We start from the raw sequence: 17322 nt of genomic DNA, 5'->3' as shown, positions 1-17322 counted from the left end.
CCGACATTCTTCTAACAATTGTAGTTGCCCCCAGCTGGACATCAGAGAGAGTGGAGATTACATCGTTTCCATATTTCTCGTCTTTAAGCACAGTTTTTGCAATTATCATCATTGCTTCTTTGAAAACCTCCCCGTCTAAAAATGCCTTCTTTTTCTTAATCATGAAATGTGTAGCTCTAAATGAGGCTTCGGTTGCTTTTTGAGAGTTTTTCACCGGTCTCGTGAAAAAAGACTGCTGTTTGCTCAAACTTGCCTTTAATTCGCGGGCCTTTTCCGCTCGCAGTGTGCTGCCCTTTGGGTAGTTAGCATGGTAGCTTGTGTGACACGTTTGGAAATGTCTCTCCACGTTGTGCCGCTTTGCCGTTGCCACAGTTGCCCCGCAAATGAGACACACGCATGAATCTTTCACAGTGGTAAAAAAGAACTCTTCCTCCCATTCACTGTGAAAATTATATGTTTTTTTCCTTTTTTCCGCCATGTTTTCCTCATCTCCTCACCTTTGCCTTTGCTGGTCTTCACGGCAACTGAAGACCAGCTAGCACTAACTATTAGATCATGATCTAATATTTAATAATAAACTTTTTTTTTTATGTATTATCTCTAACAAATTAACACCAATGCAATTGTGATTAAAAAAAATAGCAAGAAAAAATAAAAATAGATGCAGCTTACTAGTAAGTTGTTATGGTGAGCTATTTTTAGAACAGGCCCGCGGGCGACTCATGTGGTCCTTGCGGGCGACCTGGTGCCCGCGGGCACCGTGTTGGTGACCCCTGCTCTAAAGGAAAAGAAAGACAACGCAGGAAATTTCACACCTTGCTTTCAAAAACACACACTCCTCATCCTGAACCTACACAACCCAGAGAAGAAAACACACCTGATGCCAGTCAGGAGAAATGGGTTAAGAACTTTTCAGACAGGATTCTCACTGAACCTGAAAAGAGAGTATTAGCCAAAGGACTCAATTTTGCCATTTCTCCACAACAGTTGCCCATAGTGGACCTCATCACAGCCACAGAATCTGCCATACGGATTAATAAATTATCACAGACAGAAGCAGAGCAAATCAGGATGAAAGTCTCAGCCACGCTCTCCAGTGCCAAAGTCCCTCCATCCAACCTCACAATACAGGAAAAGAAGGCCGTCGCTTCCCTGAGCAAAGACCACAACATCACTGTTTTACCAGCTGATAAGGGAAGATGCACCGTGGTCCTAAACACTACAGATTACCATACAAAGATCACTACTCTCCTCAGTGACAACAATACCTACGAAGCCTTAAAGCGAGACCCCACAAGCAGCTACAAAAAGAAAGTTATAGCTTGCCTTCAAGACTTTGAAAAGGACAAAATTATTGACCGCCTTACATATCACCGCCTTTACCCAGGGGATGCCATATCCTGCATTTACAGACTTCCTAAAATCCACAAGGAAGCTGTCCCACTCAGACCCATAGTCAGTAGCATAAACTCAGCCACTTATAACATTGCTAAACACCTTGCTACCATCCTTGCGCCTCTCGTGGGGAACACCCCACACCTCATCAAGAACTCCACCGACTTCACCGACAAGGTCCAGAAACTTACCCTGGATCCAGATGAAACCATGGTGTCCTTTGATGTAGTCTCTCTCTTCACTTGCATACCCACCATGGAGGCCGTGGAGACTGTCAGAAAACGACTACAAGAAGACAGCTCCTTGGAGGACAGGACCAACTTCACACCCGATCAGATCTGCACACTGTTAGACCTCTGCCTCACCACTACATATTTCAAGTACAACGAAGGCTTTTACAGACAAAAACATGGCTGTGCCATGGGCTCCCCCGTGTCACCTATTGTAGCCAACCTTTACATGGAGGAAGTGGAAAGGAAGGCTCTTGGCTCTTTCAAAGGAAGAGTACCCAGCCACTGGTACAGATATGTGGACGACACCTGGGTCAAAATCAAGACACAAGAAGTGGAATCCTTCACTGCGCACATCAACGCTGTGGATAAAAACATCAAGTTCACCAGGGAAGACACAAAGGACAACTGTTTGCCTTTCCTGGACTGCGCCGTGCACATTGAAGAGAACGGCAAACTCAACATCGAAGTTTACCAGAAGCCCACACACACGGACCAGTACCTCCTGTTCGACTCCCATCACCCTCTGGAACACAAACTTGGAGTAATTAGGACCCTACACCACCGGGCAGAACGTGTTCCCTCTAAGCCTGAAGGAAAAAAGAAGGAACACGCACATGTAAAGGAAGCACTCAAAACGTGCGGCTATCCTAAATGGGCGTTCTTAAAGTGAGCAAAGAGGCACAGAAAAGAAGACCAGACACCAGCGAGGGAGGATAAGAAGGACAGACGCAACAACATTGTCATCCCCTATGTAGCCGGTGTATCAGAGAAACTCAGGAGAGTTTTCTCCAAGCATGACATCCCAGTGTATTTCAGATCCAGCAACACGCTCAGACAGAAACTGGTTCACCCGAAAGACAAAACGCCAAAACACAAACTTAACAATGTGGTGTATGCTGTACAGTGCAGCGAGGAATGCTCAGACCTCTACATTGGAGAGACCAAACAGCCACTTCACAAGCGCATGGCACAACACAGAAGAGCCACCTCCACAGGACAAGACTCAGCAGTCCATCTGCATCTTAAGGACAAAGGTCACTCTTTCGAGGATGCCAATGTTCACATTTTGGACAGAGAGGACAGATGGTTTGAAAGAGGAGTGAAAGAAGCCATCTATGTCCACTGTGAGCGACCATCTTTGAACAGAGCCGGGGGTTTACGACACCAACTCTCTGCCATCTATAATCCAGTTTTGAGATCCCTTCCCAGACGCCTTAACGCCCACTCACATCCTGGGCCATCTGACCTCAGGAATTCGCATGATAAGGTGGGGCCAGGTTTCACAATGAACTCACCCGAAACTCTGGCTGATTGGGACCCACACCCAGTTTCACACCTGGGTCAGGCGATTAGAGGATCATCAGGGGGTCCTTTTGTCCCTCTGTGGGGGGTCACTCCCACTAGGTTATATCTGGGACTCTCCACCATTTGACCTTAGAACTGAAGAAGCTTCTCGGATGAGAGGTGAAACGTCTTCAAGTAACTTAAAGAAGTCCAGACGCTTTTCTTTGCAAGCTCCTTTGACTACGATGACCTGGATGACTGAGAACCTTCACAGACATTTTACCCAACATCGAAAATCAGGACGAGTGGTCGGGCAAAGCTGGTGATCAACCCAGGCTTTGTCAGTCTACCTTGATAAAGGTAGATTGGAAGGAGGTAGAGCGGGTCATATACTAATCAGAAGGCTGGTAGTTTGCATCTCCAAAGACAGTGCTTGTGTGAACGAGGCAAGTTATATAGAGTGCTCAGTAAGAGTAGAAAAGCTCTATGTAAGGACTTGTAAAGACAAAAGTGTGTCACTGGCAGCATTGAACCAATAACAAATATGAAGTGAACTGGGAACAAAGTGACCAATCCTACACAGGGATATGAAAAGGTTAAGAACATGATACAGAATCAAATCAAAGTGGGGGGGGGGGGGGGGGGGAGCTGCCATATTAATAACATTGAACCTGTTTAAAGGCTGGAAGGACAGTTGGCAGAAATGCTGACTGTAGAAAGTAAAAGGCTTATCGTTATCACAGCTCTATCATTAAGATACACGAGAATCTGAAAAATTATAAGCATGTACCTGTTTTAGGATCATGTATTAACTCTTATAGAACAATAAAAAAGTGGAGTGACTTATTTTGCAGCTGACAAGGAAAAAAATTGGGAGTAAAGAAGCGGCTAAGGTTCTATATTTTTAATAAAACAAAAACTTCCGGCCCTCCTACTCCCCGTACACAGAGGTCCAGATGATCTTATAATGCGTTTGTAACACTGCAGTCGTGGTGATTCCACACCCTTTGATCTCTAATCGGGTATATAACCTCATTAACTGCCGGTTAGGGCTGCGCCAAATGTTACTATAGTGATATGTCCCATTAAAAAGATCCACCTTGGATTTGGCTGGAGAAGCCAAAATCCTGCTTTGTAGTACGGGACTTTGGAACAAAATGAAAAGGAAAACAATAACAACAAGACTTAACAAGAACAGATAAAAAGTAACTCCAATAAGATAACTCAGGTAACACAAAAGATAAATATGGAAATTTGGATGCAGTTTACGAATGAGAATTGGCGCTGCCAGTTTTCTGTTATGACATGGCGTATTGAGCTGCTAATACTACACAGGCTGTGTTTTATTCAGGGTTTCCTCTGTATAGTTGTCATATGTATTCTTCGGAGATCCTTTGAGATTTTTTATCTTAACACTGACTCACATACTGCTATAGTGGCCTAAGGAAGAGACCATTTGTTCAGATGCCGTCTTTACCAACTCTGGACCTCCATAAAACAGGAGATGGAGTAAGCACATTTATTTACACTTATTTTCATATTGATATTAATATTATGTCTTTGGAATATAGCTTTTTTTCCATATATATGTGTCTATATATGAAACTAAATGTCAATTGTTTGCAGCCCCAGTGTGATGTGCTCGACTCCCCGGGCCAGCTGAGCAGTATTAAGGAAGAGGTGCGGTTTGCAGCCTGTGATCTTGTGTGTGAGTGGGCTCAAAAGGTGCTCAAACGCCAGTTTGATGCTGTGGAGGACCTGGCTCGCTTCCTAATCGACAGCCATTACATCAGCAACAAGTCTTTGGCAGCTCTCACCATAATGACCGGCACAGCAGCAGGTAGGACACTTGACAACTTGATGTTCCCAGAGTGCAGAACATAAAGGTCAAGAGTGACTTCTGGTGGCAGCTCGCTGTTAACGCACCTATGGCTTTATCCGTCTATTGAAGTTCTGTCTCTACACCAGATTAATGTTGTTCTTGGACTCTTATGCTCTGGAACATCAAGCAGTCTAACTTGCGAACCTTGCAATAAATCTTTACAGCGATTATAATCTTCAGTTTTACTTTAAAATAAATTAGAGAACTTTTTGTTCAACTGTGTGATCATTTCAGAAAAAAACATGTTTGTGTTTGTTAAATACTCAATTTACAGTAAAACTACTTAAAATAGGTTTTCTTTATAAACCAGAAGCAGTATATAAAACTCATGGGCGATCATTTTTGCCCTGAAGCTTGCATACCAGTGACAAGCTCAAGAAGACAGATTCAGAGGTGTCTCGGGATTTCAGGCTTCCCACTTCAAATGGAGCGTAGCACAATATGCATTTTCCACAGAAGTGTGCAAAGATCTAAGCTGTTCAATATATAATATATTACTTAAACATGTAATTTTGATGAAGAGCATTTTGTGATTGAATCAATGCAAAGAAAAAGAACAAAATAATAATGTCTCTGAATTGTCACATCATTTTAACATAAACTGAACAGCTACCTTCGGCTGCTCCTTTATTCACTAGGGCTCACTTCAGCAGGTAGTTCTGCATTTTTATTTTGGTAGATCAGCTTTTCACTTGTTAGGCTTATTAAACCACTACACAATATATTTGTATACCTCATAAACTGGAAGGTTCAGTGTTGAGATTTAAGTAAAAATAATTGTTTAACAAAGAACCAACAAGAAGCTCCCAGACACTGAAATGTACAGTGAGGATGCAAAGGAAACATGTGGGATATAAGCATAACTGAGCCAAGAGAACAGCAGGAATCTCTACTGCTGTTCTCTTGCTGTAATGTGCGATGGTTGAAATAAAGGCCCATCATCTCCTGTTAATTTACCCTGAGATTGCACAGTTCTTTGATTCTGTGATTTAATCCCATGTACAAAGGCAGGTGGAGAGGCAGACTGCCAGGTTTTAAGAATAAGTTTCTTGGCAACCCTTCCTAGATGCAGAGCAATGTGGATGTCAGGTGGGAGCTCAAGGGGGACTTTTCTTTTGTTAGTCCTTGTTTTTCATTTTAATGAGCTATTGACTTTTTTGTGTGATGATATCAGGGTTGCACAGGAAAGGGACCCAAATGCACACTGCTAAGTCAAACCTGAGAAACGTAAAACAACCTTTTATTAAGGCAAAACACAAAGTACACATACGGAAAAGTTAAATAAGTGAATAAATCCAAACAGAAATACAGTAAACACATAAGCAAGTATGACTCAACAAAGAATTAAGGCAACCTTTTCAGGTTTTAAATAGACACGTGAAGTAATCAGGGGGCTGGGAAACGCCAGGGTAACAAGACATAGCTGAAGCTAATTAAGACAAAGGAAGTAAAAGTGATGGGAAAGCACAAATGAAACAGGAAGCTACTAAAAGGGGAATCACAAAACAAAGACAAAGCCTTAACAAGATGCAAGAACACACTACAAAGACCAAACTAAAGTAAAAATACGAGGAATCCGATTTATAATAACCTAAACCCAAAAGAAAACCAGAATACGAAACTAAAGAACAAAAGACTAGAAACAGAGTTAGTCAGATGGATAATAATGAAAATAATGATGATGATAATAATAATAATAGAATGCAGGAGTGAATGTGAGTGCGAATGGTTGTCTGTCCCTGTGTGTTGGCCCTGCGACAGACTGGCAGCCTGTCCAGGGTGTACCCCGCCTCTCGCCCTATGACAGCTGGGATAGGCTCCAGCGCCCTGAAAAGGATAAGCGGAAGCGAATGAATGAATGGAATAATAATAATAATAATAATGCATTTTATTTATAGGTGCCTTTAAAGACCCTCAAGGTCACCTTACAATATTACAAAAAATAAGTAAATAAATAAAAACACAAGGTAAACATGGAAAAAACAAGCATGAAAGTATAAAAGCTAAACAAGGTAAAAATCATGATGCAATTTTGAATAGAGTTTTGAATAGTTCGGAGTGAGTGAAGGACAAAGGCGGTTATTGAAAGATGAAAACAGGAAGACCGAGTGATATTATTTATGTGTTGTGAAGGAAAGAGTGCTGTCGAGTATGACATCAAGACTCTTAACCTGAGGGGAAGGTGTGACAACAGAGTTATCAATGGATAATGAAAGACATCTGGTTTAAAGTTTTGATTTGGTGCCTATTCAGTTTTAGTGCCATTAAGTTTAAGAAAGTTGTGAGCAAACCAGACCTTGATTTCACTTAAACAATCAGAAATAGATATGGGTGGGAGAGTAGCTGTGGATTTGGAGAGCTGTAGTAGAGCTGAGTGTAATCTGCACAGCAGTGAAATTGGATGTTATATTTCTTGAAAATAAGAAAAAAACGGAAACAAGAAAATATGAACATTTCACTTGCACTGACAGAAACTTAAATACAAAATACAACAACTAAAAGCTGTGAATCCAAATGCTCAACACAGAGTGACTAACAACCTGATACACAATACAGAAACCCACAAATACTAAGGAGTAAGAGAAATAGGTGCATCTACTAAAAGTCTCAGATGAGTTTGAATCTCAGTGATCTTGAACTCAAAGTCAAGATCAGGGGTCAACTTTCCTGAAAATCACCTTGGATTTTCAAAATTATACCATTGGTACATCCACTAGGAGGCTGGGGTAGCGCTGGTGGCTGCCAGGTTTTAATAATAAGGAATTCCCTTTTGAAACCAGTAGAATTACATCTGAATATATCAGGGAACATGCTGCAAAACACTCTGCTACCTCAAATGTAATTGTTTTTGCAATAACTGAAGATGTACAGTACTAAGTTCCCCTGCATAGTGTTATATATTCTTTTTGTAGGAGCATTTGATGTATACTGAATACAAATTTCTTTTGATTTTCTTCAGAGGTGAAAGGTTCACAGACCGTCTCAGCCTTCGCCCCGGCTGCAGACGCTCACTCCTTCCAGCCTCATGTGACCATGCTGTCCTCTCCGTCTGTCGACGCAAAGCAGCAGCTCCAGAGGAAGATCCAGAGAAAGCAACAGGAACAAAAGCTGACATCTCCTCTACCCGGAGAGGGACAGATTAGGAAGGCAGACGACGGTGTGTCTTGTGGTAGTCCCACCCCTCCGTCGCCTCAACCAACTATAGGCATCGTGGTTGCTGCCGTGCCAAGCCCGATCACGGTGAGAGAGAGAGCTGGATCACACCATCATGTGTCATTTCTTTCCCCACTGAAGGAAAGATTAACTGCACGTCATGAATGTTTAGAACACAATGAACCCACATTAGATAAAAAATATACCCTTTTCTAATCTATTAATTAGCTACAACACGTTGCTGCAGTTACTGTTGATTTACATTCTTATAGATCACTGAATTTTCTTTTCATCAATATAATAGTCAAACTTTCATTTATCTGAGGTCACATCACATTTCTGATCTTATTATTTTGTGTAGTCTGAAGAAGAGATAAGCCAGAAATGATAGTCCACAGAATTCATCAGTAGATATTCCAACACATTTTTGTATCCCTTTTAATGTCACCAAGGCTGCTTTATATATTTAATGCAATATAAAATCAAACACTTGGGATTAAATAGTTGTTTTTACCAATAAACAAAATATCTACAACATAACTGCATGGATAGCTGTAATTCCAGCTGTTTCTTAAGTGGACTGAAGTGGCAATGTAAAACAAAATAACCATAGTTAAAATCAAAAAGGTGTCAAAACTATCAAAAACAGTAACACCAAGGAGAAAAGTAATAAGGCACAAGGTGAACTCGTCAGGCAATGACAGGGGAGAAGACAACAAACATGCGAGGTAAAAACACAGTAAAAATATCCGTTGAAATAAAGCCTGAAGAAAAAAGAGACGAAGGATATATTCATACAGACGTGCAGGGAGTCCGAAAAGGAATCATTAAAAAAAATGGTACCATAAAGCCCCCTCTATCTCTCTCTGTCAAAGACAGGATCTAAACTTTGATTTCATGATTCCTCTTTTTTCCCCCTGCAGGTTCAGAGGAGTAGGCCGCTGATGTCCCCGAGTCCAGTGGGAACAGTGGAGAGCAAAGTACTGCCCATTAACATCCAGATGGTGACCCAGCCAGTTCAGGGAGTGAAGCAGAGCCCCAAACACCCCCAAAATATTCTGTCCAATCCAGCGGGGGAGCGCGCAGCTCGGCAGCGCTACGCTCAAATCCTCCCTAAACCTTCAGCCACCACTGCCATCGCTTTGCGCTCGCCCTCCACCATGATCATCGCTAACAGCCCCATTAAGACTGTTGTAACGCCATGTCATGTCAGCCCAGTCAGTCTGGTCAAAATGGCAGCCATATCGCTCGCACCCAACAGCAGTGAAACTGCCACATCCTTCACAAACGTGCTGCGGCCGGCATCTGCAGACATCAACTTTAAAGCTACAGAAGACGTCAGCTCCAGTCAGAGCGCGAGGAGTTCCTCAACGGTCCCCATTTTGGCCCCGGTGGCCAGGCAAGGGCAGACTTCTAACACTCCAAGCATCGATGTTGAAATGGAAGTTGAAGCTATACATGAAAGCAGCCAAATGCAAAATTTGGGCAGTCAAGTTTTGCCACAAGTGGCAATGACCAATAGAGTCAAAGGGGCTGTACAGAGGGCCGCCAGTGTGCCCATACCGCAAACTAGAGGCTTCTTGGGTCTCGAGGAAACGTCCAGCAATAAATGCAGCAGAGAGTCCTCCTCAAGCACTAATACTGTGGCCACAGGCGACAGCGGCAATAATAGCGCTAAAAATACAAGCACTTTGCACTTAAATCCCTCCACTCAGAATACCAGCACCGTGTCTCTACTGAACACCAGCAGAACATCTTCATGTGGGGAAAACAACCAAACAAAGCAAGGCTTCTTGTCCACTAAGAGCCTCAGAAAACGTTCAGGGCTCAGTCCAGACCTTTCACCAATCAAAAGGGTTTTTATACCCCAGCAGCCAGTAGAGGGTGCTGCTGGTCCAGGGTATGGTATCAGAAACATGACGGGTAATGTATCCAGGCCAGGCGCTCCAGCTAGACCTGAAAGTGCACCAGCCACCAGGGAAGTAGAAGTGAAAATGACCACTCAAGTCCACGCACTTGGCACTTCTCCTTCTTTCAGAGCGAGTGGCTTTTACTCTGTTGCCAAAACACATAGTTCATTGCAGAGGAAAAACATTTCTGCCGTTATGGAAACTGGCACTTCAGTCAGTCACGCATTAATACAGCAACATCAGGGGCACGCAGCAGTTGACGCACATGCTGTGCCCGATAATCCCAGTTTTCCAAAGCATTCAGGTGTGGGTTCAAACTCAAGCCTGGAAGGAGTCCGGCAGCAGCCCTGCTCTCAGTCCAGTCCTGCTACTGAAACCTTAGAGTTTTTGAATCACGCTTCATCATCCGGTCAACTGCCCATGCAGACAGACATGACAGATTACTTTTGCTTTGATGATGATGTGACTCAGGACAGCATAGTGGAGGAGTTGGTGCAGATGGAGGAGCAGATGAAACTTAATAACCTGCAGCAGTTTGGAGATTCTGTCACGCTGCAGGGCCAGCAGGTTGCGATGCCAAACAACATGACGTCCGCTAATAAGAACATGGCTTTCTATCATGCTGCGAACAACAACAGTAACCCAATCCAAACAATTCAAACGCCGACACCTACACCCATGTCGGAAATGATGGGAGGAGCCCAGGGACTGACAGGAGAAAGCCCCTGCTCCCACATCGCCTCCACGACCCCGGTGGACAGCTCGCTCGGAAGCAGTCGCCACACCCCGGTTGGGACGCCACACTCCAACTGCAGCAGCAATGTTCCTCCCAGTCCAGTAGAGTGCAGAAACCCGTTCGCGTTCACACCCATTAACTCCAGCATCACTGGTTTCCATGACGGCAGCACCATCTCCAGCAGCCCCGTGAAACCGATGCAGAGACCGATGGCCACCCATCCAGACAAGACCAGGCTGGAGTGGATGAATAACAGTTACAATAGCAGCGGCGGGACCACCAGCAGATCCAACAGCGGAATGGAAATCCTGCCCGGCTATCACAGCCTGATAGACGACCATTTTCAAAAACCTCACGCCTTCGCCGTTCCTCACGCGCGGCACCACGACAGCCATTTCGGCCGCTTGACTCCCATCTCGCCCGTGCAGCAGCAGGTAGCGAGCATGGCCAAACAGGAGGGTTTTGCAGTGCCTGCCCCTCTGGATAATAAAACTGCCAACACATCTGCTGCAAATTTTAGGTGTCGCAGCGTGAGTCCCGCTGTACATCAGAGGAACTTCAGCGGCACAGGAGCAGGAACCAACCTTTCCAATGCCTCCCGATCGGTAGTGTCTCCCTTTAATTCTCCTGTGACGGCTGAGGTGTTGAACATCTTCGCAAACAGGCAGACAAACCTCGGCGTGAACAGCATGGCCCAGAGGAGCCGCTCTGTGCCGCTCAACATCATGATGCAAAGCGAGGCCCCGCCCACACCGGGCCAGCAGTGCAGCACCAAAAGCATCGCCAGCGTCCTCCTGAGCAAGCTAGACGGAGATCACGAGAATAGTGTGCGGGGTGTGGGAATCAATAATTTACTTCCCACCTACACCGCTCGTATGAACCTGACCCAGATCCTCGAATCCAACTCCAGCCTCTCCTGCACTGACAGCCTGATGACCTCCGACTCCAGCAGTACCTGCAACCTGCAGAGGCCCAATTACCTCATGGAAAACTCTATCGGTGAACAAATGATTCTCTCGGCAGGTCAAGGCCAAATACAAGCAGCCGGTGGAGAGCAGCATCAGCAGCAGTCCATCATGTCAGCTTTGAACTCACAGCAGCAGCAACACCAGCAGTTAGACTTCAGCACCTCTCAAGACCTCCTCGCTGCTGGCAATCAGCTCATGGAACAGGTGTCAGAGCTAACAGCAGGCGGGGCCGATTTCCCCGGTGAAATCAGAATGACATCGGAGCTTCCCAGTAGCATCAGTGACCTTAACGCATTGGACACAAACCTGCTGTTCGACCCCAGCCAGCAGCAAGGCCAGTATCAGCACGCCGCCCCAGAGGAGCTGGTGGACGATTCGCTGTTTCAGCAAATCACCAGCGAAGCGGCTCATTCAGGTGGTCTCGACTGGTTGGAGAGCAAAGATCACCCAACTGTTGGGCTGATGGGCTGAGAGCAGAGCTTTTTATAGTAATGTTGAACATGTTAATCTGCGGTTGATGTTTGTTTTATTTATTTTCAGGCATTTATAATGCAACACTGGATACAATGAGGTCTGTCCAGATTAAGTGCCAGGCTAAAAACTGAGCTAATGCTGCAACACTCACTGAAAATGCTGGTCATTTCCCTTTAATGAGAGAATATTGCCTCACTTTGTTTGATCAAGAGAATTGTCAACAAGAAAACACACACAGAAAAAAGCTAGTTTTCAAACAGCTAATTTTATTGAACAGTCAGATCAATAACAGAGCCGTGGATCAGTGTGAATAAACCTTATGCAACGCTACTTATTTCTGTCACCGTGTATGAACTGCAGGCTAAATTAGGTGCAAAAAAACTAATGATATTTAATCCTAAACTAACAATATGTGTTTGTTGTGTAGCTTTACTTAAAGAAAAAAAGCGCTTAAAAGGTTTTGAATTTAACATTAAGATATGTGACGTGTACACACATACATTAAATTATTATGTATTCACAAATACACAGAATCAAATTCATCCATGTAAATCCATATAATGTACTCATAATCTTAATATATAAATATACCAATATAAATATATGTATCTCTTCCCAAACACAGCACTGGCCTTTACTGACTCATTTTGGTGAAATATATAAATGGTATTCGGTAAAACTTTGAACTGTAAAATTCAGCAATATAAGTCTATACTGTCTAAAGTTTCTAAAGTTTATTTTAAATAGACTTTGAGTCTCTGTTAATCAGCTGATGAGTGTGAAGAGCGACGTTAACCTCTCTTCAAACCCCTTCATGTAGATTAAATAATAATACAAATATTATTAGTCCTCTTTTAAGTTGCATTTAAAATAGGTCTTGTATACAGTCATGTGAATAACTAAGTTCACCCTTGTTATCATAGGTGAGCACCTTTAAAAAAGCAGCAGTTTTGGTAGTTTGGTGGTCTGGTGCGTTCAGGTGTGAGCTAACACAATGACACAATCTTTCCAAATGTTAACGTCCCAACAAGGCCCGACTGTAGAAATGCCTCAGCTCTACAGGCTTGAGCTAGTATGTTAAAGGTTAAATTTCATGAAAATAGAATTACAAGACAAATATGGCACGAAGGAATCCCAAGAGAATATCTCTTCCCTCTGAAACAAACATGGCAGCAAGGTTTGCTTTAGGTTTGCCAAGCAGCATCTGAACAAACCACAGATGACACCAAAGTCAAAACCAAACAGGTCAAGAGTCAAGCTTGGCCTAAATTAGGTTATGTACTGTAGGAGATAAATCACCCCAAACACAACAAAATGAAATGTATCATTAGAATGGCTGAAAGTGAAAAAGAATGAAGGTGTTGCAATATCAAAGTCCAGACCTCAGCCTGCTTTGGGGGGACCTTAAGAGAGCTGTGCATGAATGCAATGCTGTAAAGAAGAGTGGGCCAAAATCTCTCCACGGTAATGTGAGAGCTGAGGAAGTCATACAGAAAACTATTACTTCTATGTCATTGCTGCTAAAAGTTGTTCTTCAAGCTACTGAATCACAGGGTGCACTTAGTTTTTCTCAGGACTGTAATTGTGATTATAAAGATGTTCAAATCTTAATCAATCTCTTTAAAGCGTATGCAAAATTTACATGCAATAAAAGAAAACAGACAAAAACATCAAATATTAAACCAGCTGTTCTCAAACCGGCATGGCCCCGCCACCAAAATAATTCTCACCTTCAAATTTTATCGATCTTTATCAACAGCAACAACACAAAAAATGAATTAAAAAGAATTTAAATCAGCATCCACACCACTCTGCGGCAAAGAGTCTGTGTCCCACCAGGGGGCCATGCCCCATAGGTTGAGAATCACTATATTAAACCAAGAAAGATGATTTGCTGATCAGCTTTAATTATGCTATCAGTCTTTGTATGGTTACATGTAGGTGTGTCACACAGACCATTTTATGGGATCTGTGTTGCAGCCCTTTGAGCAGTGAAAGACGAGGGCTCGACCGCTTAACCCTTACAGGACATTTATGATAAAATCACTTACCTAAGAATTAAACCAAACCTCTCTGACGGGGTCTTCTTTTGCACTTGAAAAATGAACCGAGAGCTTTTTATCACTATTTAAATGTATTATTTATCGCGTGCAGATCACTAAAAAGGAAGACATGGAAAGTGAGAGGAGCCTAATGAGCATGTATATTACACTTATTCTAATGCACTGACAATCTATAATCCTTGTGCTTTATAAAGGGGGGAAAACACTGTTTGATTTGTGTGGAACAATTTTACTCTGAATCCTGAGGTTCAAATGAAAAACAGCTGCCGATCAAATGTGGAAGTCGAGCTGACGTCGAGCATCGGGTAAAGAAGTCGTGCAGCCGCTGACTCTAAGCTGCGTCTGAGGGCTTTGGGTTTCTGAGCCTTATGTCCTTATGCCAAAGATGTAAGCTGCACCGTGGCCACGGGTGTAACATAGCCTCCAACGTGGTGGGCTCTCTGACAATAAAGTGCTTGATGACGCCTGTAACAAATGTATTCAGAGGAAAGGTGAAAATCTGTAAATGCTGAGGGTTCCTTTGTTTACTGTTGTTGATGCTTTTGTAACCCGCACCCTTCCAACAGGTTTGATGTTTTCACGGCAGCATCACAGTTGTTTCGCTAAACCGTGTGTGTCTCTGTGTTAGCAGTAGATCTCTTGACCGTGTATTGTTGGTCACACTCACTTCATTTGTTGTACAGATTGGGGGTGTGGCCAGGTGTCCGGTGCTCTTTGGTTTGTTTTATTACTATTTATTATTTTACATTGTTCTATTTGTACAGGATATGTACTCTTGGAAACCATATAATTGTTTGTTTGTGTGCGTGCGTGTGTGTTCACAATAACCTGACTTGCACTGTTATGATGTTTTGTAGCATACGCTTTAAGTGTCATAGTGTGTTACCACGTATCACGTGCATTATCAAGACTTTTCCGAAATTTGGCAGTGAATAATGAGAAATTGAAGAATCACTAAAACCTCGCAGAACTGGATTTTGACAGGAATTCACGCCAGAAAATGTTTGCACTTGTTTTAAAATGTGGAAACGGCACTGTTCCTTAATATATGGTGCGCAATTGTGCAATTGTACTTCCCTTCATGAGCTTGAAAGTTGTCCCTCTGTGACAAAAAAAACCAAACATTTTGAATGAACTAAATTAATGTCAGGATTTAATCTGGTGATTTTATACAGAATACTGTATTTTTAACTTCTTTAAAATCTGATTGTATCATTGTAACATCTAATTATTTTGAGTACTTTTTTTGACCTCTGATTTCTCTCAGTTTCGATGTTTAACTCCATTGTGGGTCTGTGTGTTTGTTAGCACTGATGTTTCTTTATGAAGAGTTTACCCTTCCTCTTGTAAGTGGCTAGGAGCTGTAGAGCCGCCCTCCACTGTGTTAAGTTGCTGTGGTTTTTAATACAAATATTTTCTTTTTGTTGTGGTTGTTGTTTTGCATTTTATCAAGTGCTTTTATAAGGGGAAGTGCTTGTTGATACCAGTTTTTGAAAACTTTTTAAAACTAATAAACATTTTTGAGTACATCTACTTCAAAGATGCTGTGCTGTTGTCTGCCCAGGACACAACTGGATCTTCACCTCTGAAATTTTACATACAAAGCCAATAAGTAGCATAACTTCACCCATACTGATGTTTTATGGTATTAACCAGAAGCATTCAGATGAAATTTGGAAGTTTAATAAGCAGCAGGAAAATTTATTTATTATGAAAACAATACAACAAAATAAATGAAATGCAATAAATGCAACTGTGGACACAACTGTTTAACTTCTAAAACTCCAAACTCTAATTAAATTTAATTTAAACCTTAAGATATGAGTGAATTATGCTGGCATCACTTTAATACCAGAAAACTAAGCAGGTGGGTTCATAATACTTAATATGATTATAAACAGCAAATAGTTGGGATTTTTTTTTATCCTTTCTTACATACATGCTTCTCTTTAAAGAAAAAGTTAAAGACTTTGTTACCGTTTCATATTTAAGCCTGAAGCATGAAATAATTATCAGAAAGTGCTTGTTTTTCTTCAACCTTCTGACATTTTTTAATTATATATATATATATATATATATATATATATATATATATATATATGTGTGTGTATATGTGTATATATGTGTGTATATATATATATATATATATATATATGTGTATATATATATGTATGTGTATATATATATATGTATGTGTATATATGTGTATATATATACACGGAGATATATTTGGAGATATATATATATATATATATATATATATATGTATATGTATATATATATATATATATATATATATATATATATATATATATATATATATATATATATGTATGTATATAAAAAAAAAAAAAAAACACCCAGCACGCCCCTGCGGGCGGTTTATCCTTCAAGCTCGGGTCCTCTACCAGGGGCCTGGGAGCTTGAGGGTCCTGCGCAGTATCTTAGCTGTTCCCAGGACTGCGCTCTTCTGGACAGAGATCTCCGATGTTGTTCCTGGGATCTGCTGGAGCCACTCGCCTAGCTTGGGAGTCACCGCACCTAGTGCTCCGATTACCACGGGGACCACCGTTACCTTCACCCTCCACATCCTCTCGAGCTCTTCTCTGAGCCCTTGGTATTTCTCCAGCTTCTCGTGTTCCTTCTTCCTGATATTGCTGTCATTCGGAACCGCTACATCGATCACTACGGCCGTCTTCTTCTGTTTGTCTACCACCACTATGTCCGGTTGGTTAGCCACCACCATTTTGTCCGTCTGTATCTGGAAGTCCCACAGGATCTTAGCTCGGTCATTCTCCACCACCCTTGGGGGCATCTCCCATTTTGACCTCGGGACTTCCAGGTTATACTCGGCACAGATGTTCCTGTACACTATGCCGGCCACTTGGTTATGGCGTTCCATGTATGCCTTGCCTGCTAGCATCTTGCACCCTGCTGTTATGTGCTGGATTGTCTCTGGGGCATCTTTACACAGCCTGCACCTGGGGTCTTGCCTGGTGTGATAGACCCCAGCCTCTATGGATCTTGTGCTCAGAGCTTGTTCTTGTGCTGCCATGATTAGTGCCTCTGTGCTGTCTTTCAGTCCAGCTTTGTCCAGCCACTGGTAGGATTTCTGGATATCAGCCACCTCCTCTATCTGCCGGTGGTACATACCGTGCAGGGGCCTGTCCTTCCATGATGGTTCCTCGTCTCCCTCCTCTTTCTTGGGTTTCTGCTGCCTGAGG

The 17322-nt window shown here is 42.5% G+C and overlaps 1 protein-coding gene across 2 annotated transcripts in view; it reads left to right on the top strand.

The window, feature by feature from the left end:
- Positions 1 to 15627, top strand: part of LOC101463882 (DNA-binding protein RFX7) — a 35134-nt gene extending 19507 nt beyond the window's left edge. The window contains exons 6-9 of one of the 2 annotated variants that reach the window (XM_076882777.1): positions 4340 to 4421; positions 4539 to 4752; positions 7754 to 8034; positions 8871 to 15627. In XM_076882777.1, the coding sequence (XP_076738892.1) occupies positions 4340 to 4421; positions 4539 to 4752; positions 7754 to 8034; positions 8871 to 12032 (3739 nt within the window). In that variant the 3' untranslated portion in view covers positions 12033 to 15627. The remainder of the gene's footprint in view (positions 1 to 4339; positions 4422 to 4538; positions 4753 to 7753; positions 8035 to 8870) is intronic. The other variant, XM_076882778.1, reaches the window with a different exon arrangement.
- Positions 15628 to 17322: the final 1695 nt, after the last annotated feature.

This window comes from Maylandia zebra, linkage group LG1, assembly GCF_041146795.1.
Source record: "Maylandia zebra isolate NMK-2024a linkage group LG1, Mzebra_GT3a, whole genome shotgun sequence".
In the NCBI taxonomy this organism is placed as follows: Eukaryota; Metazoa; Chordata; class Actinopteri; order Cichliformes; family Cichlidae; genus Maylandia; species Maylandia zebra.
This window is presented reverse-complemented; position numbering and strand designations above follow the sequence as displayed.